We start from the raw sequence: 27,391 nt of genomic DNA, 5'->3' as shown, positions 1-27,391 counted from the left end.
ATATCACCGCAAATTCAAAGACCTCGAGATTTTTCTTTTTCTTAGCTCGCTATCCTTCCATTGCATATTATAGGCCCCCGTTGCCCCCTTACCTTGCTTGCATTGAAAATGTTGGATTCCCAAATGGCCGCTAATTTCTGCTCCTCTTCCTTCCGCCTAGAACGGCGAGTTTATATTCCTGTGTAAGGGCAATCTTCTACAAAGATTATACGAAGAATCTCTCCTTTTACCTACCGCTTTCTTCGATTCCATTTGCTCTCACTTAGTAACCCAATGGCGAAAGCACGTTTACTAAGGAAGCTGAAGCATGTCTCGAAACACTTAGAACTGGAGCCATGCTCCAGTCTAAAACATAAAAATATATTTGACTATTTATACATATATTTTTTTCCAAAAAAAAACCCCCCTCTTTGAAAAAATAAAAAATAAAAAATACTAAAATACAAAGAAAAAAAAAAGTCTAACGCCCTGGAATCATTTGTTAGCAATGTTACTCGTCTTACTAAAGCTTAGGAGATGGGCATATCCTTACCTCTAGAGCCCCGCCTCCCCCCTCTCAGCGGCGGAGGAAGAGAAAAAGGGGCGGGAGGAATCGTCGTTGGCGGCAGCGGCGGTGGTAGCAGTGGGGGTAGCGGGAGTGGGAGTGGTGGGAGCGGGAGTGGCGGGAGTGGCGGGGGTAGCGGCGGTGTTGGCGGCGGCGGGAGTAGCAGCAGCAACAGCAGCGGGAGTGGCAGCAGTGGTGATGGGAGCAGTGGTGGCGGCGGCGGCGGGAGCAATGGTGATGCTTATGGAGAGGGAAGTGGTGGTGGTGGTGAGATTGATGATAGTGCCGGGGGCAGCGGCGGCGACGGCGGCGGCGATGGCGGCGTCTCGGCGACCAGCCCACCCCCAAACACAGACTTCTGCCCTATATCTTGGTAAGAAACCGGTGTCATGTATCCTCTGTTGAAAGGGCACTTACGCTACTTTCACGAGCGGCCAAAGAAACCACGCCAACACAACCGTTATGGCCAGTGGCCAACCCCAATCTCGGAGCACATTGGCGGCAGATGCCGCAAGACAAGTTGTTGTATTCATTTTTGTTTAATTGCTTATTTGTGTGTTTAAGTTTGATGAAGGAAGATTCAGAGATGCCGGGCGGTCTTCGGCTTTATATCCATTTCCCCTTTCGGCAGGCATGGCCTGACGTCTGCATTTCCCCTTCCAGCCACAGCCTACACGTGCCCCCAACCATCCGGATTCGCTGCTCGCGATTTCCCCTTTATCGATCTTCTCTTTTCCGCATATGGGCAGTGGGCAGTTTAGCCTTATACAGTGCTGAAGTTAAGCAGCTTAGCAGCAACCCTGCCAGAAGATTTAACTTCCTAGCTCTCGCACAGCTGGCTCTGCTTTTACGAAGTGCACTGTTGTAATATTACTGAAGTTAGGAGGGCTTTACGGAAGCCTGGGGCCTCATCCACCCCTAAAAGGCCCTATCATGGTGGTGGTAATGATGGCGTTTCACCTATGCTACCTTCTTTGACTTCTCTAGAATTTGTTGTCATTTTCTCCCTTTTTAGCAAAGTATGCCGATAAGGTTTTGCTTACTCCATATGTAGTCTTTGCTTCACTGCCAACTTTTATAGTTTCTTCCACCTGATAGTCAGCCCGGCTTTTCATAATTGCGCACCTGTCATAGAATCAAGCTACATGCTGTGATCGCACCTAAAGCTACAGCTTTTGGTTTTGCCTGCTCTACAACAGGTATCGCCCTATGCTTGTATTTCTTGCCTGGCCCTCCTACCCTTCCGCAGGTAACGGGTTTCCAGAAACCTGGAAGGTGATAGAAAGCATAAACGGCCATTTTGAAAGCCGAACCATGGATACCTAGTAACGGCTATGACTATGATGACGAAAATATGCCAGCCAGTTGCTAACTATATATAGAGGGAATCCACCCTTCTCAATACCATCTTCCCCAGCTTCTCCGCCCATGATATTATTTAATTTCTTGCTTTCCAGATCTCGCCATGATGGTCGATATATTTGAATGTCTAATTGTACCAACAGTTTGTACCTTTTTGCTTGTCCTCATTACTTCTACCCTCGCGGCCTTGGAATCTGCCGTAGCCTCGAGGATGCCTGCCGTGATTCCTTCGACCAGGGTGCTAGCGGCTATTGTCTTGGGCTGCATATGGTATACGGAAGCGATCCCAAACGTATATCCTTTTTACTGGATTGCAAGCAAGATTCGACAGGCCAAAACGCTCTGCCAGCTACCTAGTAGCATCAAAAAGCAGGAGAACTGGCTTAAGGCTGCGAAGATAAACGCCATCTCAATACGCAAATTGAGGCAGAGACATGGATTTATTGAATCAAAGATGCTTCGACATGGAGAAGGAGGATGCCTCACAGCTGTAAAGAAGGCCCGCTTAACTTACTGGCAATGGTGGCTGTCGTATGGGAGCAAAGAGATTTGGAAAAAAGCACAGGAGCGTTATCAGCATTATCACAGCAAACCAGACGGCCCACTGATTAGGGAGTACGAAGCTACAGAAGATCGGAAAGCCAGGCAGTATAGACAAGACCCTATCAAGTTCCTCTCTCAATCAAACAGAGTGAAGGACTGCAAACTTTTTCACGGGTGCTGCTATCGAGGCTGCGGATGCTGTTTCGAACCTCGGGACACTCTTCCTGATGGTACGCCGACCTACTCTCATTGCACCTCCTGGTGTGGCTGTTGTATGGACGCGCGGGGGGCGCCGGATCATTGTAGGGACTCGGTGAACAGCCCTGGTAAGGATATTGATAACCTAGCAGTACTCGATTAGTTGGCTCTGTGCACGTTCAGATGCGCTGAGATAGGAGCTCCCGCTGCCAAGGCATCGACAAGACAAGATTCGAAGGTAGGGGGTATCGTATTGTGCGAAAGCTGTGAGAGCCAGAAGATTAGTTAACTACTGTGTGTTCAACCTAGTTATATGTTTTATCATTTCTATGCTCTAACTAACCCACTGTGGTGTTTTGATAGCCCCCTTCTTGGCTGTACACGATGAGCCGGTATGGGCTAACTAATAAGTTAAGTAGTTAACTTAGTTAGATAGCTAGTTAACTAATTAACTAACTAACTAGCTAGCTAACTAACTAACAACTATGGAGTAGTTACAGAGTAGGTCCCACAGGTTGAGGCTCATCGGCTGATCTCCTGCCATACAGCCAAGGCCAAACAACAAACAACAAACAACGCAGAACAACCTCCAGAACAACCAGCTCGTGTGCTGGTTTCACTATCCCATATGCAGGCCAGCAGTGCCCCATTCCGCCGAATGACTACCCAATACGTTTGGCAGATGTCCCACCTGCTTCATAACCTTAATCTATGCCTCCTTCTGCTGGCGTGCAGAGCAGATCACCCACACTCAAGGCAAACGGAAGGGCTACGGGATCGCTACACTGCATATTCCACAGCAGGATCAGCGTCTGCACCCACACCGGGCGTCAATCCCCCGCACAGCCCCTCGACCCGTTCTTGCAGACCTTCCAGAGTACAAGCATCAACGTCATATTATGGCTCTGGGACGAGCTGAAGGTTTTTAAAACCTGAATTATACTCGTTTCCAGGTCGTTTCACGGCATAGCACTTACAAATGTTCCGGCCAACTGGAGAAGATCTAAGGACCAGATTTCCATGGAAGGGCTGCCGGCTATGGCGGCCCGCTCCCCTTCTCTTCTCCACCTTCCATGCATTAGCAACCAGCCCATGGCATGCCGTCCAGGGCGGACAGCCTCCACAAGCTGTGAATGTGTGTGACGATGTGACCTTTTCGGCTTCCTAATTGGAGACCCACCAAGCTGAGCTGAAGCTGTCGGGATAACAATACAGCATTTTCAATCCAGCTAATCAGCCGGATGGAGAGACGTCCATGGTGATCTTGCTTTAGTTGTCTGTTGGACTTGGGATTATGATCCCGCTCTAGTAGCCCAAGTGTTACATCCCGCTCTCATTTATGCCACGTACCTCCGAGAGGTAATCTATATAAACCCGCCTTCCAACCTCCTCGAAGTGTTCTTGGAGCACCAGCCTTTCTCGAAAAAGCCTACTACCTGACACATTTACAATTCCTGCGCTACCTTGATCCTCCTTCTTGCAATTCCAAGCTCTTCAATATGAAATTCGTTTCTATTTCTTCCTTTGGGCTTGTCCTTTCCGCCGTCCTCGGCGCAGTCGCCGTGCCAATGGAGGCAGACTCTGTCTCGCCTCTAGATGCAAGGGCTGAAAATGGAGTTCTACACAGATATCGAGGAGTGAGTTCTGAAGTTATGTTGCGGCACATGAGCAAATGGCTAAACACTTTTCACCCAGGAATGCGATCCATCGAAGAAAACATGCAGATACAAGGGTCCCAACGGCAGGACTGCTTTTTGTACCTGCCAGTCTACGGTATGCTCTTCACTGCCCGATCCCTACCAGCACAGCAATTGATTTTCTTTTAGTGCTTCCACAACAAGAAGGTGTGCTACTGGGACAGCGCTAATAGATCCTGCCGCTGTGGTGCCGAACCATGAGGGCTTATCCTACTTACATTTAACCGTCGCGTCATTTATGGCGAAGACATGGATTTCGGGATACTGGGGAAGTTGTCTATGTTGTTAAGTAGCTATATCTTCATCTAAAGAAGCAATAAGATGTTATCTAGCATACTTGCCTATGCGAAGCGTAGCCTAAACTTTCATACCTCTTACCACGAGTATGTAAATTATCTAGTAGTGGGGTTGAGACGCCAATTCAAGACGTATTCAGTCCGATTCTATTAGCATTAATACGCTACTATTGAGCCGCATTTTGTCGAGAATTGTAACTGCTAAACCTAGTAAATTGGGCATCTTAGTTTTGGACAGGAGTAAGGAGATGATTGAAATATGGAGCACAAATCACATTTCAAAGCCTCATTCAAGGGTACAATCCTTCTATTTAGAATCGGAAGTGGTTTTAATTGCGGATCAGATCACCAGCATAAATCAAAATCCATCAAAAACCCATGAGCTAAGAGCGGAGATTGTTTGATCTATGTCTTTACAGTCATAAATAGCATTATCCCCAAACTACGTGCTAGTGCCATTGAAAACCAAAAGCCTGTCCGCAGGGATGAGTACGAGAAATTTAAATCGACAAGAAAACGAGTGCATGTGATAACAGCACCAGCACCAGCACCTAGCAAATGGCATGAGTTTTCCCGGTTTTTCCTTGGAGGGAGTGGTCTTCATCCTGGTACTGAGTGGGGGTGTGCGTTGCCTTGCCCGAGTTTGTGACATTGCGGCGGATGTGCCTAAAATGTGATCCAGCGGTCAGCAAATCTAAGAGAGCAAGGGCGTAGGAAGGCCATACTCTTGATATTTCTCCACTGTTTTCTTATCCATCTCACCCAATTGCTGTAGGGCAAGCTTAATATCATTCACTAGGTTATCGCAGCGGCTTCGACTGAAATCTTCACGCACGACGATTCGCATCAGTTTCAGCTGCTCGCTGTGCGGTGCCATGGTGTAGGCGGGTACCACCCAGCCACGCTCACGTAATTGATGAGCCAGAGTGAACTCGTCATATAATATGTCATCGTTCTCGGGGTTGAGTCTAAATGCCACAAGGGGGAGGCCATGCCCCTTTCCGTCACTCATGATGATGAAGCCCAGATGCTTCAGTGAAGTTGCTAAATAGTCAGCAGTACGAGTGAGATTTACCATGATAGAGCGGTAGCCACGCTTTCCGAGCCGAATCATTTGATAATACTGCCCGATCACTTGAGAAGCACCTTTGGAGAAGTTCAAAGTGAAGCTTGCTTGGTCAGCTCCCAGGTAGTTGATATTGAACACCAATTCCTTGGGTAGGAACTCAGGAGAACGCCAGACAACCCAGCCAACACCTGGATACACCTAGCGTTGCAAAACATCAGCACAGCTTTACACAAAAGCTCACAGTAGATAGGCAAACCAGTCCATATTTGTGGCCCGAAACATTGATGGACACAACCTTTTCGAGCCGGAAATCCCATACAAGATTGGTGTTGACAAATGGTGCAACAAATCCGCCGCTGGCAGCATCGACGTGGATTGGGCAGTCAATATTCCGTTCGATTAACAGGTCGTTGATTGCCTTGATATCCTCATACTGACCCGTGTATGTGGTGCCCAAGATTGCACAAATACCAATTGTGTTTTCGTCCACCAGATCAACCGCTTCCTCAGGGTCAATCACGTATCTCTCACTGGTGCAGTAGACAAATTTCTCCTCAATATCGAAATATCTGGCAGCTTTTTCCCAGCAGACTTGGACAGCGCTGCTCATAATAAGATTGGGACGCGAGTAGTCCTTCCCCTCCGCTTTACGCTTATTCTGCCAGCGCTTTTTCATAGCAAGGGTGCCCAGCATGATGGCTTCGGAGGAACCGACGCACGAAGTCCCCACTGCATGATCTGCATCATCAGCCATGGGGGCGTGGAAAAGACGGGCTATCATGTTGACGCAGCGATTTTGGATTTCAGCGGATTGGGGGTATTCTTCGTAGTCGATAAAGTTCTTGCTGAACGATTCAGCCATGAGCTTTTCTGCTTCCTCTTCCTATATTTCACAACACCAGCCATGTCAGTTAGAGCCAGCAAGGTCTTGCATTAAGAGAGAAAGAATGGGTGCATGTAGATACATACCATGTACGTGGTGACAAAGCTTGCCAAGCTGCAATTGAACCTGAGTTAGCTTTCTTCCGAGTTCAATGTGATATTGTTTTACCAATAGTGGAAATGAAAGTATTAGAACGCACTTGAGCATAGGATTACCGTCCAGGCTCAGGTCATCCTTGATCATTCTGTAGGCAACTTCCTTAGGCATTTCCTTCTCCGGCATCTCGTGCATGGGGAGGTCCTCAGCTGCAAAGCGAGACCCATAGACACTTGAATAGAAATCATGTTCCTGGGGCTCTTCCAGAGGGATTGTGTCCACCCGCCTCATCAGGCGGATTGGCACCGCATCGGACTCTTTGCTTACGGCGGCGAGATGAACCATTGTTGAGGAGGAATTGTCTCTTCAAGCCGGAAATATGGATGAGATGTGTGTGTGTATATGCTGCTGTTGCAACAGAGAAATTGGCTACGATTAGAATGGTGGCCAGGTCGAGGGAGGTTCGCCGAGCCTTTTTATAGACAATCAAAGAGGGGTAGAGAGAGTGATGTGGGGAGCGGAACGAACACCCATGCAGCCAAGTGTGGCGCGCCGCCCAATGAATCCAATACACTAGCCCATGAATCTAGCCGTGATAGCAAGGAATTGGGCTCTGGCTTTTTACTAGTGATAGTGACGCACGAAGTGGAGATTGGAAATGCTAGCTTACATACTGTACGTATATGCCTCTGCAGGCGAGCCACCAACAGCGAATATGGCCTGATGCAGCATCCATACCGCAGTCGCTTAGCACCCCGCGACACTGGACCACGTTGCAGCCTCGTATGCCTGGCCATGGCTGTGGGCGTGGGTTGCGATGCGATGCGATGCCGTTCCGCCACACAAACAGCCACGGGGTGCCAAGGCCCATGTAAAGCTTACCACGCGAAGGGAAAAGCTTGGTCGAGCTCGAGCCACACTGGTGACATCATCATTCGAGATTGACTATTTCGAAGAACAAGACGGAAACAACTGCCTGAACAGAACATAAGTAAAGCGCCGCCCATACCTTTAGGCCCGCTGGCCTTATTATTAGAGCAGAAACGAAACCCCGCCGTTGCTTATCGACCCCTCAGGGAATCACCCTCCTTCACGAGCGAAGCATGCTGGGCAGATCCGTCAACTCATTTGGCGAAGCGCCCGCATTAGTAGCCGCTCTTGCTTGTTGTCCACCACCCGATGCTGTTCCACCATTCATAGCAGCTCCACCACCCACTTTGGAGCCATTCGTAGCTTCCGCCGGTTTGGAAGATCCCCTCCCCAATATCCGATCAATTAAGGAACCCCTCCTGTTGTCGCGCGGTTGATGTTGCTGCTGACCATCAGTGTGGGGAGCTGAGTTCCCATTTTGCAATTGGCGTTGAACATCATCCTGCTGCTGCTTTTGCGCCTTAATACGATCCTTTTCTTCTTTTTGAAGCCGTTTATCACGTTGCTTAGCTTCCTTTTCGGCTCTCCGTCTCTCTGCACGGCTGGCCTTCTCGGAAACCTTTCCTGCCTGGGGTTGGGTCGCTTGGCTCGGGTTTGCCGCGGTCGGAGCTGCCGCCACCGGTGCAGCAGCACCAGCAGTACCGCCCCCACCGCCAACGGGAACAGGAACCGGGGCTGGCTGGCTGACAGGTTCAGGTGTTTCCTGCGCCATTGGGAACGGCTGAGTATCTTGTCTATAGTAGCCCTGCCCTGAAGAGGGCGGTAGCGCTGGAGACTCGTGGTATTCTTGTGGCTTCGAGGGCGCATGAACATCGGGTTGCTGTGCTGAAATCGGCATTTCGGGCTCCTCTGTAATGGGAATTTTGGTCTTCCTGACACCCTGGTCAGGTTGCATTTGTGCCTCCTCTTGCAACCCATGGTGCATTGTTGATGGCGCCCCTTCTTGTAGCACTTGCTCGGGGTTCGTTGGTTGCGCTACAACAACAGGAATGACGGTAGGAGCAACTGCTGGAGGTCCGTAGAAAGCGTCCACGGGATTGTCGGCCCAGTAAGAGTGAGAGCTCTCCTTCATTCCACTCACCATACCCGCGTTGTCATCCTCTTCTTCAAGAATCATCTCTTCACTTTCTGCTTCAGATTCTCCCTCTACCGGCTCTTTAGTCCCGGGCACCAGCCGGGGTTCCACACCTCGCCTAAATGGTCTCTTCTTCTTCGCTACTGTAATGGATCTCCCTTGGCCCACGGTCATAGCTCCCTGCCTTCTGCGCTTGATATACTCAGTTTCAGCTTGAGCTTGCAAAACAGCGCATTCCCATGCTTGAGCGCATCTAGAAGCTTGCTTTTTTTCCGCTATCTGGCGTTCTCTCCTAGCAATCTCTTCATCTAATCGCCTTAGCTTCTCTAGTTCTGCTTCTTCAGCTTTGGCTTGCTCAACTGCAATGACATAGGCCGGAGGCACAGGTGGTGGCTGTGCACGTTGAACTTCTGCCTCCTTCGAATGCGGAGGTGTATGCGGAGGTGTATGTTGTTGATCTGGCGCATGAGGCGATTGAATGTTCATTGCACTACCAATAATAACAGTGGAATACCGGAAAGGCGAGAACCGCCCGGACACAGGACGGTTTACCATAGAGGAGGGCCTATAAGTAGCCGGAACCTCCCAGTGACCCGAGTCTCGTTCATCAATTTCGGAGTCAATTGGCAGAGCTGCGGTCAATCCACCCTCTTCAATTATTACATCATCGTTCCATTCTGCTTTCCCATACCCCTCATCTTGAGGATGAACCGTGTCGATGTCCGCTAGATCTTCTACATATTCCTCTTTGACAACCTCGGCTGCAAAAGGCTGTTGTTGATTCGCGGGTGTCTTTGGAAAGTTTTCTCCAGTACAATAGGCGGATGCTGCAGCCGCTACAGCCGCCCCCTGCTCATCTTGAACTCCAAGCGATCGGCCCCGGGATGAGGTAAGAGGTGGGGGAGCGGTCTTCTGTCGAGTACTCGGATGCTTTGGAGCGGCTGGTGGGCTTGATTTGTATCTCGTTGGTCGAGAACCTGCAAATTTGGTCAGATCGAGCAATTTCTGAAGGAAATGGCTATAGACATACTCTCAGTAGGCGCATCACCATCAATAGAAGTCGTCCCTATAGCCATTGAATCGTCATATGTCTCCCGGGAAACACGGTTGACAGCACGGCCACGGGTGGCGTCTCCAGAGCCTCGCTCAACAAAAGGCCTCCGTTCGCCAGCACTATGGATTCGCGTTTCAAAATCTTTCATGGCGGCTCTACCGGCACGAGCTTGAGTAAAGTGTGACCCAGGACCAGTCAACATTTTGCCCTGTCGATGCTTGGCTGTTCGGTCGTGGCTGTCCATTGTGTCGTCCTTGTGGCTATTGGCACAGTGAATAAATCGATGCTGGGAAGAGAGCCGGGCCAATATGTGTACTCACCCGACTGATTTCAATTTGAACATTGTAGCGCGGCAGGCTGTTCCAGCAAGCACGTTATCGGAATAATGGTTCAGGGACAGGCAGCGATATCAGGAATATAAAGGAGAAGGGCAGCCATCGCGATGGCAATTCAACCCCTCGTATTATCACGAAGTCTGGAACGGTGAAGTCATGCATTGCCATGTTTTTGGCCACACTGCTTCCAGAGCTGGTGAGCACTAGAGTTGCGCTGGAAGTCAATTCATGAAGTCTCATAGGAAATCGTTGAATGGCAAATTGTGTTTGCATGGTTTGCATGGCCGCCCAAGAAGTGCGCGGGCCTCTAAAAACCTGGGATGACGAAGTCAATCCGCCGACTTGTTCGCTACACTGCATAATAACTCACGTCCGTTGCACTTCTACCTGCGGTTCGACTAATCTTCGTTAAATCTTCGCTCTAGTTGTGGCGGACTGTGGCGAAACTGCAGACATACCAAGTACGAAGTATGTATGTACATACTTTCCATGGTATCCGAGCTCCCGCTGACACCAATTCGGTAAAAATAGTTGATGGGAGATAAGAGGCAAGTGCAGAAAACGAGGTGAAGGTCTGTATAGAAACACAGCCTAATATATCGTCCATTTGATTGTCCTAGCACCCTTGTATGCAACTTAAAGCAGAGACCTCGATCATGTGCTAGGAGCGAGAAAAATCCCCTCATTCCGCATAAAGAGTCGCATAACCTTCCAAATAGTTATCTATACTCAAGTTGAGAAGAAATTGCGTTTGGAAGAAGTGCTGTGTCGGATGCTCGCTCAAGCTATACCCAAGCTTCCGTCGCTGATGGATGTTCTGTATAGCTGATAGAGCCGGCTACGTAGTTAAGTGAAGAAAGACAACGCGAGAGCTAGTGTATGTGGTAAAGGGGAAGCAATGATACTATTTACCGAAATACGACGGGTATATAGCTAGAGTTGTACAAAGTACGGAGTAGTTAGTTATGTAGTGCCGACGCTGATATTCCGATCATCTGCAGCTGAAACCAATCCAACCCCGGGAACGAACTCACCACCTGCCTAGCCAGCCATGGACTACGAAAGAGCCAGCTAACGAGTTAACTGCAGGGGTACGGGAGAGTTAGTTGCTCTCACAATGAGCCAGCGAGTCGTTTGATCCAACAAGCTGCTTCCTCACGCTTCAACTCGACAAACTCGGCCTGAACTCTCTCACCGGTCATGGCGCCGACTCTTCGGCGCTCTTGTGCTGCCTGTGCCCGCGTCAAGCACAGTTGCGACCTTCGTACGCCGCGCTGCTCCCGTTGCATCAAGCGCGGCGCCCAGTGCGACTATGCCAACGAGCCGTGGGCGGCGCTTCCGGTAGCTCCTGTGCCCGACGACAGCGCGTCAACAGGCCCTCACGATGGCTCTGGCGTCCTCACCAACTACACGTTCGGGTCTCTCGATCCGTTCGATTCATACCCACAGACTAGGCTTCCTCGAGAGCACGTCCAGCGTCTGATCCATAGCTGTAAGCCTGTCTTGCACTGGCGCCGTTGCCCCTAGGCTTTGGCTCACCATTCCAGTTCTCCATAAAATCGCCTTTCAGTACTATCCACTTGACTTGAACCCGGCGTCTAACCCGTTTCTCATCTCCTGGTGGCCATTGGCTTTGGGTGATCCTGCGCTTTTCCACGTCTCGCTGCAAACCGCATGCCTAGACGAGGAGCTGCGGGCCCAAAATGGGTTCCAGGCCTCAAACCTTCTCATGGCGGACTCTGTATCGCTGTTACGACGGAAGGTTGGAAATACGTCCCTGGCTGTGCAGGATGGGACAGTGAACTCGGTCATTACTTTAGCAGCTATCGAGGTGAGCTAAGTATTTTATATCGCTAATTTCGAGCGACTACTGATCATTCTGCGACTCTCAGTTTGGCAAAGGCAATATTGGAGTTGCCGAAATGCATGTTGACGGAGCGACCAAACTTGTCAACATGAGAGGCGGGATCAATTCGGTAATACAGACGAGTCCGCTGACCGCAAGAATGGTTAGCTGGTAAGTTCCTCCTCGGCCATTTACAAGAGTAGGGTATTCACGCCGTATCAGGGTGTCAATGCTCATCATGGGCCGTCCTCAATTCGCAACCCAGGACGATGCTGGTATTGGAGATGGCATTCCACCTATTCCTGAATGGCAAATGGACTCCACCGCCATTCAAGATGACATATACGATCTCTGCAGCGCTGGTATCGATCTTTTGGTTGCGAATACATTCATCCGCCTTCGAAGAATCTTCGAGAGAGCAAAACATATACCACTCTCTGCCACCCGACTCCATGACCTTACCTGCTTTGTTGTACACAGACTTTTAGCCTCACCCTTGTCCACGACTAACCTTCAATCGCCGTCGATTTCCGAGTGCATCCGCTATGCAATTATACTCCATATGCTCATCGTTCATGGCCCAACTTATTATTCGCATGCGGTCATAATGAATACCATTGTCAACCGGTTCATGGAGCACCTCAAGCCACTTGAATCGACACAAAATTTGCATGGCCCCCTCTATATCTGGCTGCTTGCAGCTGGAATGGCTTCCTCAACTGGCACTGTCCACTACCCTTGGTTTTTAGACAGGGCTAGGAGTGTGGTTTCCTCTCTGCAATTGAAAAATTGGACTGATATACTCGTTCTCATCAAGGATATTCTGTGGTTAGAGACACCCCAGGCGGAATCTACCTTTCAACCGCCCTGGGACGTTGCCCTAAGTGCTTTGACGGACCATTCATTGAATGTTCTTCAAAGTACAGTCTCACTTAAAAGCCCGGAACTAGTCAACATAATGGAAATTGATAGCACTTGAATGTGGCATCTTCCTTACTACTATAAAACAATAGTCCATTCGAACTATCATATACGACATCATAAATTTTCCAGCTACATGTTCTATCTTTACTTTCAGCTGGTCTGCCTACTATGCGCACTGTACAGCCATGGAAAACGTCCATTACCCGATCTAGCGCCTTCATCATACTCTGGAAACTTGACGAAAGGAAAAAAAACTTTTCTGGTCTAGAAAATAGACTGGCAGGCGTCTCCTCTCACCTTGAACTCCACACAGGTGTCCAAGTCGGGGATAACGACATCATACATACTTGAATTAGATGGCCTTTGCGTCGATCCTCCCGGAAACCGAAGATGGTACCTTAGAAGGATATTGCTAACGATCATTTTCATAGAGTGGTCAGCAAAGAAGCGCCCTGGGCATACAATCTTGCCATGGCCAAAATGGAGATTATTTTCGCTCGTGGTAGTAAATTCTGTCCGCAGCTATTAGCGATTACTAGATACCAGTATTAGGAAGAGATGCATACGGTGCCAGTTGCTTTCACCTGGTCTTTGTCGGTTTTTGTATTGACGCAGGCCATCAAACGTATCCGCGTCTGAAACCCGGTCAGGATCAACGCCAATCGCATAAGTTGCCATTTGGATGTGAGCTCCCTCAGGGAGGACAACCCCGTCATGCAGTGTCACTGGTTGGCGCACAACAGCGTTGAAACCAACTGTTGAATCAATTAGTATCGACATCATTTTTTGATAATAAATAATTCTGAAAGGGGAATAACAATAACCAGGGGCGACAAAAAAAAGAAGAGAGAGAAGACAATATATAGAACAAAACTGACGTAATGTGGGTGGGCTCAGCCGTTGGGATTCTCTCATGAAGCTGTCCATCTTTTTCATATTTGCCAATGCTTGCTTTGTATAGCCTCCCTCACGTAAGACCTCCAAGGCTTCCTGTCTCAATGGCTCTACATATTCTGGATGAGCACAGAGATCAAACAGAACCTGAGCTACAGCGATGATTGTTGAGGGGCCAGAGCCGAGATATGTAACCATCAAACGTTGTACCGTAGTTTCAACGTCATCGTTGATTTCTTCGCCTCCGTCCATCAAGTGCTGCAGAAAGTCATCCGGTTTCTCATAGGCCAAACCCTCTTTTTCCCGTCGGCGGCGTTCCTGTATAACAGGGATGACCATGCGTTTTGCATCCTTGAGAGCCCAATCGACACGCCAACTCGTAGGAAGGAGGCGAGCGACGACAGGTTTGATCCAATCGGGGAAAACGCGGAGGAGAAAGTTATGTCGAAAGCCATTCTCTGAATAGCTGATGGCTGTAGAGAGATAGTCTTCATCTTCTGCTAGCTCGGTTACAAACTGGGTGGCTACACCTCTATGAACCATTCGACGTGCAAGATGCAGAGCATTGACACTTGTCCACTCCTTCTCTGTTGCAGGTAGCTCATGCGGCAAGTATTTGCGAAACTGGTCTTGAACTAAGGGGACATGAAGGCCAAGCTTTGGTGTCAACCGTGACATTAGCATCCGCGATTGTAAACTGTTATCGGCGATAACCGCGGTAATCGAGTGAAGCCTTTGAAATGCGTCCACGATAGCTGTGTTGAGACTCAGCTTCTCGGGAGGCATGCTCGCAAGCTCGGCAAGATATTTGTTGGGAACAATAAGGAGGTCGTTACCGGAGACTTTAAAGAAGGTGTCCTTATACTTTTCGTACCCCTCGCGGATCAGTGCAGGCCCATTTCGAAAGAATTGCCATCTTGCGAGGATCATATATTTAGACCCCACTATCGGCGCTTTGAAGTTATAATTCCCATAGATATTGGGTGATTTCTTGCTGTTGATTGTCACGAGATACAACCATAGCACAAAAATTCCGGCAAAGGCAGTAAGTGTTGGAGTGGATGAGAAGAACAAGGGCAGAGAAACAACGACGTTTTCAAGAATCTCTGTTCTATTAAGTGCTGGGGCGTCCATGGCGAAGTAGTAGCAGGCATCAACTGGATAGGTCACAAAAGACGGCGAGTCGTCTTAGTTTTTTCAAGCGGGCACACAGCTCTATATATATGCTTCTTGACGATTTCCCCTTTTTGGCACTTGCGGCTGTATTCCTCTCTTTTGGATAAACTCGCCATGGTTCAAGAATGCAGCAGCGGCCGGTGTTATGTTGGGTACGGGTCAGCCGCCAGGCCCCATCGTATATCTTCTCAGCTGAGGTATGTCTATCCAATGATGGATGAGCCAATTGACGAACAAGGTCATACCTACAGCACGTCACAGTCCATTTGGCTTGCCCGTCACCCCCCCTGCTCGTTCCCGGGTCGGTTGGAATTTTCTTTATGGCTCGCCGATGGATGGTGGGATAGAAAATCTATTCTATGGTGGGGAGGCTGGACGTAGTCGACTCCAAAGTAGCAAAAATGACGGTCTTCAAGAAAGATAGAAATATATAGATAGTCGGTTCAGACGCGTGAAGGTTGAAGCACAGTAGCATCTTAAGTACGACACTAAACCTTCCTCCGCATGTGAAAATTTAAGCGGTTGTGGCATCCGTCTAAAGAATCGGACACGGGTAGTTAGATCTAAAATCAACCACTCACGGCCAGCCGCCTCGTGGGCTTGTCGTTGGATTTGTCTCAAAAAACGAGGAATAGCCATGCGTGCATATCGCCAACTTCAACCCTTGGATTCGAGTGGCCGGCTCCGTACCCTGAGTGTGGTCTCCAGCATCGCCCGGGCCGGTTGCCTTCGTAAACACCGGAATGGACTCGACATGGCGGCGCCCCAGACGAGGCTTTCAGCCAATCAGATATAAGCAAAAAAGAAATTCTAGTTGCTTCGCCTGTTGATCTATCAGGAATATCAAGTATGGGGCAAGCTGCTCTCACACCATAGAAGCATTCAGTGTCGTCAGAATCGACATTTAGAACAGTAGCAGCCTTAGCTCAGAAAGAAGACGGATCAGTCACCACACTATCACGTTCCTTGGGGGTATAAGCTGTATGTACTTCGTATTTACATTCATACTTGCTACTCCGTCAGGAGTTTGATATCAGCCGGTAGCACAGGAGCTCGCTAGTAACTAGTTAATGGATTGGATGCTGGGTAGGTCTGCATTAGCTAACGATAACTCGTTAACTAGTTAATAGCCAAAGGCTCTACAAACTCTGCAGCAAGATTAAGAGGATCATGTACTCTCAAGAAGCACCAGCTCGCCTATTTCCTCGACGGCCTGATCAAGCCTGGCTGGTACAGGACAAATAGCAAAGGACAGCCGGAAACACTGAGCTATGTAGGAGTTAGGAGACAGCCCAATTTAAGGTTTTCTTCGTATCACGTGCAGGAACGGGACAACCACCACCATCTCTCACGTTGGTGAAGTTGATGTTGAGCTTCTTCATTACATTAATAATACGTATACTTTTATTATACATCATTGCCTAAAAATTTTGAGAACTGTATTCTAGCCGCCAGTCGCATTCCTATTACAGGCGTTTTGTGAACACCAATGGGCACTCGTCCTATGTTGCAATTAGCAGAAGCCATTGACCAGCAGTATCAGGGTTCCTTACCATCGGAAACAGTGTCGCAAACACCCTAATCTCCTCTGATCGTGGTGTCGCATGGTGCTTCCAGTCGAGCTCCAGCGCCGCTTTGCCAATCATGCCAGCCATTGTCAGTGGTACGTACTTCCGCGCAAGGCAGTCATGCGGCCCTGCACCAAAAACAAGCCAGTTCTTGGTCTTTGACTCCGCGTCGCCTGATATCCAACGATCGGGATCGAAAACTTCGGGGTCCGGATACGCAACTGGGTCATGTAAAGCTGGGTAGCATGATGGAACAATCATGGAGCCCTTAGGGACGGTGTAGTTAGGTGTGACAGGAAAGCTCTTTGTGGCGAGGTATGGAACGAAGATGACAGGCGGTCTATGACGGAGGAGCTCTTTAATAACTGCATTTGTGTAAGTGAGTGACTCCAGCATGGGAAGATCGAACGGCTTGTTTCTATCGCCACCTCGTGCTGCCAGATTCTCTTCTCGCAATCTATCGAGGACATCGGGCCGCTGCGCGAGAACCTGAAACAACCAGGTTGTTGCACTGCTTGACGCGTCTTGGGAAGCGAATAAGAAGGTGAACAGTGTATCTGCGATCTCTTCATTCGTGAATTCACGAATCAAATTGGTTGGCTTCTCTACATCCGTCTCCCCCGCCGCGATTCTTTCGCGGTATCGGTTAGACTCCATCATGTGGAGCACCCAGTGGTCCACGATACACGTGGGTATAGCGCCAATTGCCATGTTTGCTTTGCATGCAGCCGCGCATTTAGCAAACTCGAGATGCACCGCGTCGGCTGTTCGCTTACCCCACCAGGGTTTGGTGAACGGAATGTACATCGATAGCGGGATGTTGACAAGTTCCAGGGCAGCAGTTGCGAGGTAAAAGTCATCGGCGATTTTCTTGACTGCGTCCTGCGATATATAGTCGCCAAAAAAAGTACGGCAAGAAAGTGCACAATTGATCTCGCGGAATTTGGTCATGAATGGAATCGGTCGTTCTTGATTTGCCTTACTAGCGGCAACAAACTTATCAAAGTAGTCGGTCAGGACCCTTTCGTGAACGGGGAGGTAAGTAGCTATGGCCTTGTTGGTGAAGAGCGGAGTCAATCCCCTCCGGTACTCAGCATGGGCTTTGCCCTGAAGAAATACCCAGGCTTTGTGGCCGATTATGTCTTTTGCGATTGGAACTATGCATGGCTCCGCGAATGATGGCGACTTAAAGACCTTGTGTGCGATGTCTCTATCAGAGACGAGCACGACGAATCTATGATGTACATCATGAGCATAATCACCTCCACCAGCTGATGGGATGTTGAAATGTGAAAAATGACCACGTACTTGTGGAAGACTGATACACAGCTGAGAGGACCGCTTGCCCATTGGGCAAGATATCCCTCAAATTTTGGATGAAGTGCTTGAATAAACGGCCCCATTAGGGGGATCTTGAACGACGGGCCAGCGATTGGTCCCTTTCGCTTGATGTACAGGACTAGAGACATAGTCAGCTGGAGGCTATTCTTCATACTCAACATTGCCAATTACCTTGGTCATAGACCACCAGGGCAAGCAAAAAAGTCACGATGTACTGCCAGGCAGACCAGCCCGCCAGAGCATGCGACAGAGTGCCTTGTAGCTGAAGCGTGAATGGCCATGTTTGTGGCAGCTCAGGCTGAGAGCTCGACGCGTTGAAAACTTCAGCAACCTGGTTCATGTTGTCGATGGTCGAGACAAGCTTCCTAAGCCCGCAGCTAGCAAGCATTGGGGAGGGCCCTGGATTTAAAAGGGGAGAAAGGTGGAAGCTTCATGATTCGCAATAATCACTCGTCTTCGGTCTCGGTTCCGCCGCAATGCCGACCGGAGAGTACGGCTGCCGCATTAGGACTAGACTCCGAACGCCGCAGTGATGCCAGCGGGAACTAGTTCGTTTTAGGACTAGTGCGGCTAAAATTCGAAGTGACTTGAAAGGCTTCGCTTATTAATGAGACAAATTTGCTTATGTAAGCGCATGAATACCCCGGCTATAAAAAAGGGGCTTCTCACTCACGAGATTCAATGCTTTCTTCCGCCAGCAACAACAGCAACATAAAGGTGGGTCACCAAAGGCATTCATCGCCCATATTTACCCCAGGTCTCTTTCTACCGAATTTTTCATAGCTCACCTTATTCTATGAAACCGAAGGACCCCTCAAGAAAAAGCCGTTGTCGAGCGCAAAACGAACATAAAATTCAAGGCTAATCATGATCAGAGCATTAAGTCTCAATCGGCAACATTAAAAAGCGAACGGGCAACTATAAATCGGTAGTGGTCTCAACGAGTGGGTGTACCGAGTATTTGGAGTTTTCGACAAAAGCTCGCTCGTTCGAGCAAGGCGACTGACTCTGTTAGCTGCAGCATAGGCAACCAGCACACATCATCTAGGCTCCCATACCTTCACTAGGAACCTGAAGCGGTTATGTTACTCTAAACAAAGGTATAAACAACTTGGTGCAGCCTTATGGTGCACTGGAATAATATTACTTATTAAATATGCTGCTATTCCAAGTACATGGTCAAGAAAAATCCATGGCGCAAAATTCATCGCCTTGGGCTCCAGTTTTTGACCCAGGCTTGAAGTGAGCAAAAAGTGATCAACAACAACATCAATGTTATTGGAAACGGTGGCAATAATAAAGACTAGCCTCTTTTCTCAGTGGCACTGACTTACACTTCACGGCACTTTCACTGCATTTAAGCTGATTTAACTGTGACATTCCATTCAACATTTGGCAGTTGATCCATGTCTACAGAGTACAGAGGCCAAATTCTCTCTCAAATGATTTAATCACACCTTTCAATTTTATATGGAACAATACAGCATGCGCTTTATATACCCAATCTTAAACATATTATATTCATAGTTTCAATTCACTTGTTTAAGTGATGATTATTGAATTGATCATCTCACATAATTCTAGAATCAGTCTCTTAGTTCTCATATCAATGAGATTCAAAATATTTTACCTCAACAATAATATTTTGTCGCAAAATATCCAACAACTCCGCGACAATGGGGAGCATATTTATCTCGGCATACAACCTTTTTATCACTGTTATTAATATCAGTCTAGATCTATTCTAGGAGAAGAGATTACCAGGTGGTTGGTAAGGCTTTTATATCAAGTGTGTTAATGCCATGTTTTTTACATTTGTCACCCACTGCTCTTCTGAGTCCAAAATTGGGTGCGTGTGCGCGTCAATCTAGTATCCATTATGTTGATGAATCCATTCTCAATGAATAGGAATACTTTCTATGACTGTTACAGCCTTATACTGTGCTGAAACAACTGTTGCTAGTGCTTTCACTGGGGGCCAAACCACACTTGATTCTCATCTTTATTCTTTGGCTGATCTGCATTTTGCCAATACTTAGGCCTACCGTGAATAGCAGAATTTGGATATTGTACTAAAGCTGCTGGATCAAAAACCTATAATTAACTTACAACATCCAGTGTATGTACTGGCTTGTTTGATCTTGCACATTACATATGCGTACAGAATTTTGCTGCCTGCCCTCTCTCTTTAAACTCATGTTGAAGCGTGAACTTTGATGGTTGGACCACCACAAGGGTTCTGAGCCGTCTGGCCATCGCCCGCGTCTTCCTCCTGGTACCATGAGGGACATCCATCTCTCCGGACCAATTTTCCTGATCCCGTGACAGCCGGTTCACCACCACCCTGCCCCGGGTAATGGAGGGAATGGGAGGTTGGATTTGCTCCGCTCCTCCTCTCTTTACAATTTAGAGCCATATGTCTCTGAAGATTACCCCTTGTCGGGTAGTCCGTCGCGACCAAGCCAGCCAGGCTTTGAGTATTCCCGGCATGATATGCAGAAAAGAAGAAGACTTGCCAGCATCTTCCAGGCCAAAGGGGTCTGAATAGCTATGGCAGCTACGATACAGGGGCGCTTGAACAACAATACTTTAACAACATGCAACTCCTTCTAGAGTAACATGAATGGTTTTGACTATGCTCTAAATTCGAAGCGGGTGAACGTCGCTATTTGCTACACAAAGACTAATCTATACAGTATCAGAAATATAAATAGCTTTAGCAATGGCATTTATTGCCTCCCTAAAGATGGACCAAAATATTGAAAAGAATATTGCAGCCCGCTAGTATAAAAAGACGAAATGTCTTGGGTCAATCAAACCTCCAGAATAACTCTTGTGAATGTTGTTTTCGATAGGTATATCGAGAGACTAGTGTCTTGTCTACCTAGTGTGGACACTTCCGCACACACAAAGCGCTTCAAGCCAGAGGCGTTATTATTTTTATACATGAACAGCAGACATTGTCCCGGGACAACATCATTGTCTGCTAGTTTGCTTTAAAAGAATTTCATGGACCATATTGAAATTGGACTCCATCATTGACAAGTGGACAGTGCTTGAACTTCTAGATGCAATCGTATAAGACCATGGGGTCTGGCTTGATGTTGAACTGAAGAGGTATAATAAGAAGTGTTACTGGCTATAATTTCCAGTAACTAGATTTATTTTGAAACCCTGAATACACACAAGAGTGTACCATCCCCCCAGCACAAGAGTCCAGTAAGAAGAACCTCTTACTAAAAGAAAAAGAGCAGAACTCTAGGCTGAAAGAAATCAATGGAGAGTGGGCTTCATGAGCAGCCATACCCATGTATTCATTTACGAAATTCGAAGGAAGACTTCTTTAAGGTCTATGGCTCATAATGGGTGTAGAGAATGTTCATGCCGGCCATTGGTATGGGGAACCCATGCCCTCATCTGATGCAAGTGTCTGTCTTCCACAAGTCCAGTCACCTTTGTTGGCCCGGTCCGGAGAGAGAGCACCCAACTCCAGGGTGGAGAAAGTCTACATGTTTGTTGCCAGCCTGCTTCATTTTTACGCTGCCGGTGAAGGCAGGGTCTGACATACCCAGCATGCCAACTGTGGGTTTCTTTTTCCCAGTCATGACAAATTGTGAGCGCCTGCGAAGATATTCTAAGGCCCCAAGATTAACTTTTTCATGGTTAGATTGCCGGTGCATAGTGAACTCTGCATCCCTAATGGCCTTGGCCGATCGGTGGCCTGACATCTCAGGAGTAAGAGGGTGAGGATAGTGTTTCTGCAGCACCATTACCCTCACCATCACCCTCACCGCCACTGTCGCAGCCGTGAGCCAGCCAGTCACTACTTACCACCTGGAAGACGCCTGTGAGCTTGCAAGGATGATACTCTTGAGTTTTGCAGTCTGCGAAATCTAAGAAGGTGTCCATCGACTGCCAGGTGTCCGCCAATACATTATCTTCTTAGCCCAAGCCAGGCAGTAATGGATTCCTGCCGTGCTTCTCGAAGCCGTTGTGACCTTGATGTTTTGCTTCGCGAGCCCTGGCTAACCGAGCCTTACATAGTAGTAAGTTAGGCGTGGGATTGCCAACCACCGCGCCTCCCCTGCCTCCTGGCGACCATGCGTGGTGGGCGCATGGGTGGTGGGTGGAGAATACGGGAACTGCTACTATTATTGCAATTATAGCAGCTGCCTGTGGGCTTCATGGGCCGGAGAGCAGGGTCTATATCGATCAACAGGCTTGGAATACTGGCCCTGCATGAGAGTGGCAATAATAACCAGTTAATAACTGCCGGCCAGGAAAAAAGAATGATCACCCTTAGAACCTTGTGGCCTGAAGGCGCTGCTTCTGCGGTAGTTATGTTGTTCACTGCTGACTGGCACAGAGTTGGTTCAGGAAAGCTTGTTTTCCAAGGAGTCAGGCAGAAATCGGACAGGTGTCAGCATTATGGAAGCTGTGAAGAAGCAAATAATAATACCCTGCTCTTGCAAGAAGATGCTATATATATAACTATGTATACCCTGACTATAATAGCTAGTGAGTAAGGGAGATGCAACAGTGAACTCAAAACAACCCAGAGCCGTCGTCGGGTGACGGGCGTGATATCTAGTTCCATGACTCGATATCTTGAGAGACTTAGCGATCATGCAGGCACTGACTGATGTTCACAACGGCTTTCCTGTTCTCGAAGCGAGCGTTGACAATAATAGCGATAGGGTAGTTAGTTGATAAGTTACAATACTGATTTGTGTACACTCCCTGCTCGATCAGGGTTACAAAAATTAGCCTACATAGCCTCTTTCTTTGCCTGCCGCTCGATTCCTTGCACGGTCCGGTCTCGTGGCCAGGGAAATGTGTTATCTGCGCCTTTCTGGCCGTGCCATGCTCGACCATCCGGGTATTCCTTCTCGAGGGTGCGTGCTGGAAAATGCCTTGGGGGATGCAAAGCCCACCCGCGGTTGGTCTCTGCAAGTATGTATCTGGCTACCATATACCCGGCGTACTAGAATAGCGCGGCCTTGTTGGCAACACGCATCAGAAGGATCATGGTCATGGCCGGAGGTACTCGTTAGTCTGTATGCTGCAGAATGCGCTTCATGTAGTTACAAGGTATGTTTATAGATAAGAAAACAAAGATTCATCACATCATTGCCGCCCCCTTCATTCTATCATCACGGCCCCACGCTCACCCACCACCCTCCTCCTCGTCATCGTCGTCGTGCGTGACGGCCATGTCCAGCACCTCGACACGGCCGCGGCCCTTGGTCTCGCCGCCAACGAAGTCGCTCAGGCCCTTAACGGCGCCGGGCTCGGCGAAGCCCACGACCTCCCACTCCTCGCCGTCGTCCAGCAGCTGCTGCGTCTCGACCTGCTCGAAGAAGCCCAGGATGCGATCCTTCACCGTGGCAGCTACTGCTGCCGCTGCTTGTCCTTCCTGCGTTGTCGTCGTCACTACTGTCCGCTGCTGGTGATCCTCCTCGTCAACCTGCTGCGCTTTCTTGCCCTTCTTGGCCTTTGCTCGACTCGCACCCTTGCCGGTACTACTACTATTATTATTATTAGTAGTATCCTGACCCTCGGACACCACCGACTGCGACGACCGCACCACGGCAGCGCCGCGCTTGGCCACGGCCGTCGCGCACGTCACGCGCAGGCGCATGCGCGCGCGCATCACGGCGATGGGCTGGTGGGCGATGAGGGCGCGCATGGCGTCGAGCGCCTGGGTCTTGGCGGGACGGCCGGCCACGACGCCGGTCCACGCGGGCATCACCATCTTCTTCTTCTTCGTCTTGTCATCCTCCGCGGACGATGACGGCGGCGGCGGAGGGGCGGGCGCGGCCTTGAGCTGGTCCAGCGCCTTGGCGATCATGCCGGGCGTGTAGACGCGGCGCTCGACGGGGTCGACCAGCTGCGCGGCCACGCGCGCCACGACCTCCTTCTCCACGCGCTCCAGCAGGTCGCGGCGCTCGCGCTCGCCCACCTGCAGCTCGCCGCGGCGCAGGATCTCCTGCACGATGGCGGCGCGCGGCGCGGACGGGCCGAAGGCGGCGGCGAGGTCGGCGGCGGGCGCCGTCTGCGCTTTGGAGACGGACAGGAAGACGGTGGGGATCTGGAGGACGTTGTCGAGGTCGGTCTCGGCGCCCGAGCGGTATTCGAGCAGTTTGTTCTTGTAGCACGCGAGCTCGAAGCGTTTTTTGCCTGGTGCGGGCGGGGGAGGGTGTTAGTGGAGGGGTGGGCAGTGGTGGGGAGAAGGGGGGAGAGTACCTTTTTTGAGGCGCACGATCGACACGTTGGTGAATTTGATCTGGTTGGAGGGCTGGTTGATGCCGACGGGCATGGTGGCGGTGGAGGGATCGTGGAGCGAGGGTGGTGGTGAGATGGAGTTGTTTGTATCGGGGAATATACAAGTAGGTTTAATAACTAACTAACTAGTTAACTAACTAGCTGCTGTGAACGGATCGACTTGACACCTCCGAGATTTTCGGCAGCGCAACGGTCCGGAATGGTCTAACGGTCATGATTTCCGCTTGTCACTCGCTGAGAACGAGCGCGGGAGACCAGGGTTCGACTCCCTGTTCCGGAGAGCATCGTTTTTTTGAAAAAAAAAAATAGACAGATCAGATGGATTAAATATTATGCTAGACTAACTGCGGTACAGTCCTATCTTACAACCAGCCGGGCACGACGAACAAGCATGGTGCTATTCAGCTTCTCATACAGACTCAAGCGATTACTGCCGCCGCACAGCTGCGTAGCGTTGCCGGAGCACAGCATGCTGCAGTCGGCGTCGGGCTGGCGCACACTGGCGGCCTCGAGCGCGGCGCCGCAGAAGCACTCACTCCCGTACTCGGCGCCGAAGAAGCGCGTGCCGTTGCAGAAGGTCGCGCAGCGGTCCAGGCTCATGGCGTCGGCGCTGAACTCGAAGCGGCCGCGCAGGGCGCGCGTGGCGGCCGAGTCGTTGAAGCAGCCGCGGTGCGCGTAGGTGCCCGCGACCACGGCGGGCGCCGTGGCGGGCCGCCACGCGGTGTGCCGGTACAGACTGAGGCGGTTGGCGGCGCCACACGTCTGGGAGCGGTCGCCGCCGCACGGCATGTTGCACTCGGCGGCGGCCACGGGCGTGCTGGCGGGCGCGCGCGCGTTGCCGCAGAAGCACTCGGTGGCGTACTCGAGGCCGAAGAACTGGAAGGCCGCGCAGCTGGCGGCGCACCGCGCGATGGTCATCTGCGCGTCGACCGAGGCGCCGCCGGTCAGCGCGCGCGCGCCCACGGAGTCGGTGAAGCAGCCCTCGAACGTGTAGCTGGGCGGCAGGGGATCCTCGCCAAAGGGCGTGCAGCGGGCGGGCAGGTCGGCGGTGGCGCGGAAGCCGTCGGTGAAGGTGGTGTCGCCGGACACGGCGACGACGTCGAAGCGCGCGATCGGGCGGTTGGCGGCGTCGAGCGGGAGCGAGACGGTGTACAGGGTGTAGAGACTGCCGGCGGCGGCACCGCGGGTCATGGGCAGGGTGGTGGTGGTGAGGGCGGGCACGACGCAGCAGTCGCGCGGGGTCTTGGTGGTGAGGGCCAGCGAGACATTGGGGGCCGTGAGGGTGTTGCGGACCTGGTTAGTTAGTTAGTTCGTCTGTCCACAGGCTGGTGTGAGATGGGACTTACGGCGGCGACGACGGTCAGGGTGGTGGCGACGACGCAGCTCTGGGCGGGCAGCAGCAGCACGGCATCGCTGACGGGGAAGCGGGCGGCGTTGTTGTCGAAAGTGACGGACTGGCCGTCGGCGAGGGCGAGGTGGGCGGTGAAGGAGGCGATGGAGGCGTTGGCGGGGATGGCGGCGTCGAAGGCGTAGTACTGGTAAAGGTTAGGGCTTAGGGTTAGGGCGGAGAGGAGGGTTAGGGTTAGGGCGGAGAGAAAGGAGAGTGGGTTAGGGCTTAGGGTTAGGCGGAGAGGAGGATTAGGGTTAGGGCGGAGAGAAAGGAGAGTGGGTTAGGGCTTAGGGTTAGGGAGGAGAGAAGAAGGGAGAGGGGCTGCGTACCGCGAAGGACTCGCCGAAGAGCGCGTCGGTGGCGGCGAGGCGGGCGGGGACGACGCACGAGGGGCAGGCGGCGGGGCCTTGGCGCGGGGTGTAGCGGAGCGAGAGGGCGGAGACGGTGGAGAGCGGGCGGGCGGTGGTGCGGAGACGCAGGGAGCCGGTGAAGCGGAGCGAGTCGTTGGCGGATAGGGCGAGCGACAGGTTGACGGGCTTGAGCTCGTACGGCGTGAGGGGGGCGGCGGAGAGATTGACCCCGCGCGGCACCGTGTCGATCATCTGCTGCAGCACGCGTGCGCACGTGGCGCGGAACACGGCGGGGTCGGCCAGCGCGCGGATGGTGGCGTTGCCGTCGATGGAGAAGACCTTGTTGTCGGAGTCGCGCGAGTTGGCGCGCGCGAAGGGGCTGGTCAGCGGGTTGCCCGCCACGTTGTTCACGAAGTTGGACGCAATGCGCTCGTCGAAGCCGCGCGTGCCGTCCAGCAGCGTGAAGTCGTCGGGCGCGCTGCCGGGCCGCACGATCAGCGGGAAGTTGGCGCCGTGCACGCCGCCCAGCGTGTGGCCGCAGGCGACCAGCGCGACCATGTCGCTCTGGTTGAACCCCGCGCGCGCAAACTGGTTGGCGAACGTGCGCGCCGAGTTCTCCGGCACCGGCACGCCCACGGGCCCGCGCGCCGCCGCGTCCACGCGCCCCGTGCGCACGCCCACCGCCGGCCCGCCGCACGCCCGCACCGCCGTCGCCACGCCCAGCGCGATCAGGTCGGCCAGCGGGCTGCGTGTCGAGTGGAACGCCGACAGCGTGCGCAGGGTGCTGTTGAACCCCGCGCCCACGTTCTCGCCGCCGCTGCCGCCCAGCTCGAACACCAGCGACGCGTCCAGCCCGCCCACGCCCGTGAACACATTCGCCGGCGCTGCGTCGTGGAAGCCCGTCCGCAGCCACTCCGCCGCCGTCTGCCGCCCCGCCCCGAACGCCGACCCCCCGCACGGCGTCACGCCCGCCGCAAACCCGCGCCCGCCCTCAAACGCCAGCGCCTCCAGCTCGTCGCTCGCCGCCGGCCACGTCGCCGCCCCGAACCCGGGCGGTATGATTGCCAGTATTATTATTATGATCCCTCTCTTCATCGTGATTCGCATCGTGGCCGTTCGCTGCCTGCTCGACGACCAGGACCGGGGCAGGCCCGCCGTTATAATAACAATAATACTCCGTACATCCCATCCCATCACACCCGCCCCAGCCCAGCCCAGCCCGTTCTAAGACATTCTCCTGATAATACTAATGCCCTCGCCCGTATTCGCCAGGTTGCATCTCCCCCCCAGACCACGCCGCGCGCCCCGTGCGCCAGGCGACGTGGACCAGCAGAACTGTACTAGTACTAACTAACCAGTAGTTACTCCGTACTGATAACGACCTTGCGGACGGAGTACGGACTGCTCCGTACCACTAACTAGGTAGGTCGTCACTACTGCTAGACAAGAGCCCGCCGCGCCCACCAGGAACACGCCCTGGTCGGGCGGATTCGCATGCCTGCTCTCACTAACGCGCCCGGCTAAGCATTCCATTC

The 27,391-nt window shown here is 51.3% G+C and overlaps 7 protein-coding genes and 1 non-coding gene across 8 annotated transcripts; 2 read left to right on the top strand and 6 right to left on the bottom strand.

Moving 5' to 3' along the window:
• Positions 1-5,191: 5,191 nt before the first annotated feature.
• On the bottom strand, positions 5,192-7,033 carry LOZ57_001687 (uncharacterized protein; the record flags this gene model as incomplete). Its single annotated transcript, XM_049250771.1, has 5 exons — positions 5,192-5,306; positions 5,366-5,907; positions 5,966-6,592; positions 6,679-6,706; positions 6,792-7,033. 5 exons carry the CDS (start codon positions 7,031-7,033, stop codon positions 5,192-5,194), a joined length of 1,554 nt encoding a protein of 517 aa, XP_049110355.1.
• Positions 7,034-7,778: 745 nt separating this feature from the next.
• On the bottom strand, positions 7,779-9,991 carry LOZ57_001686 (uncharacterized protein; the record flags this gene model as incomplete). The annotated part of the gene is made up of 2 exons (XM_049250770.1): positions 7,779-9,670; positions 9,724-9,991. The coding sequence occupies 2 exons, from the start codon at positions 9,989-9,991 to the stop codon at positions 7,779-7,781; spliced, it is 2,160 nt and encodes a 719-aa protein (XP_049110354.1).
• Positions 9,992-11,282: 1,291 nt separating this feature from the next.
• LOZ57_001685 (uncharacterized protein) lies at positions 11,283-12,907 on the top strand (the record flags this gene model as incomplete). Its single annotated transcript, XM_049250769.1, has 4 exons — positions 11,283-11,574; positions 11,630-11,913; positions 11,975-12,099; positions 12,151-12,907. 4 exons carry the CDS (start codon positions 11,283-11,285, stop codon positions 12,905-12,907), a joined length of 1,458 nt encoding a protein of 485 aa, XP_049110353.1.
• Positions 12,908-13,204: 297 nt separating this feature from the next.
• Positions 13,205-14,880, bottom strand: LOZ57_001684 (uncharacterized protein; the record flags this gene model as incomplete). The annotated part of the gene is made up of 4 exons (XM_049250768.1): positions 13,205-13,264; positions 13,315-13,364; positions 13,419-13,607; positions 13,731-14,880. 4 exons carry the CDS (start codon positions 14,878-14,880, stop codon positions 13,205-13,207), a joined length of 1,449 nt encoding a protein of 482 aa, XP_049110352.1.
• A 1,508-nt stretch (positions 14,881-16,388) lies between these two features.
• On the bottom strand, positions 16,389-18,171 carry LOZ57_001683 (uncharacterized protein; the record flags this gene model as incomplete). Its single annotated transcript, XM_049250767.1, has 4 exons — positions 16,389-16,424; positions 16,476-17,724; positions 17,799-17,949; positions 18,003-18,171. The coding sequence occupies 4 exons, from the start codon at positions 18,169-18,171 to the stop codon at positions 16,389-16,391; spliced, it is 1,605 nt and encodes a 534-aa protein (XP_049110351.1).
• A 4,827-nt stretch (positions 18,172-22,998) lies between these two features.
• LOZ57_001682 (uncharacterized protein) lies at positions 22,999-24,150 on the bottom strand (the record flags this gene model as incomplete). The annotated part of the gene is made up of 2 exons (XM_049250766.1): positions 22,999-24,011; positions 24,078-24,150. The coding sequence occupies 2 exons, from the start codon at positions 24,148-24,150 to the stop codon at positions 22,999-23,001; spliced, it is 1,086 nt and encodes a 361-aa protein (XP_049110350.1).
• A 159-nt stretch (positions 24,151-24,309) lies between these two features.
• On the top strand, positions 24,310-24,396 carry LOZ57_001681. The gene has a single exon. It is a non-coding gene; the product is annotated as a tRNA-Asp (tRNA).
• Positions 24,397-24,473: 77 nt separating this feature from the next.
• On the bottom strand, positions 24,474-26,414 carry LOZ57_001680 (uncharacterized protein; the record flags this gene model as incomplete). Its single annotated transcript, XM_049250765.1, has 3 exons — positions 24,474-25,409; positions 25,463-25,651; positions 25,836-26,414. 3 exons carry the CDS (start codon positions 26,412-26,414, stop codon positions 24,474-24,476), a joined length of 1,704 nt encoding a protein of 567 aa, XP_049110349.1.
• Between the last annotated feature and the right edge of the window lie 977 nt (positions 26,415-27,391).

Source organism: Ophidiomyces ophidiicola, assembly GCF_022830035.1.
Source record: "Ophidiomyces ophidiicola strain CBS 122913 chromosome Unknown scaffold_4, whole genome shotgun sequence".
NCBI classification, from domain to species: domain Eukaryota; kingdom Fungi; phylum Ascomycota; class Eurotiomycetes; order Onygenales; family Onygenaceae; genus Ophidiomyces; species Ophidiomyces ophidiicola.
This window is presented reverse-complemented; position numbering and strand designations above follow the sequence as displayed.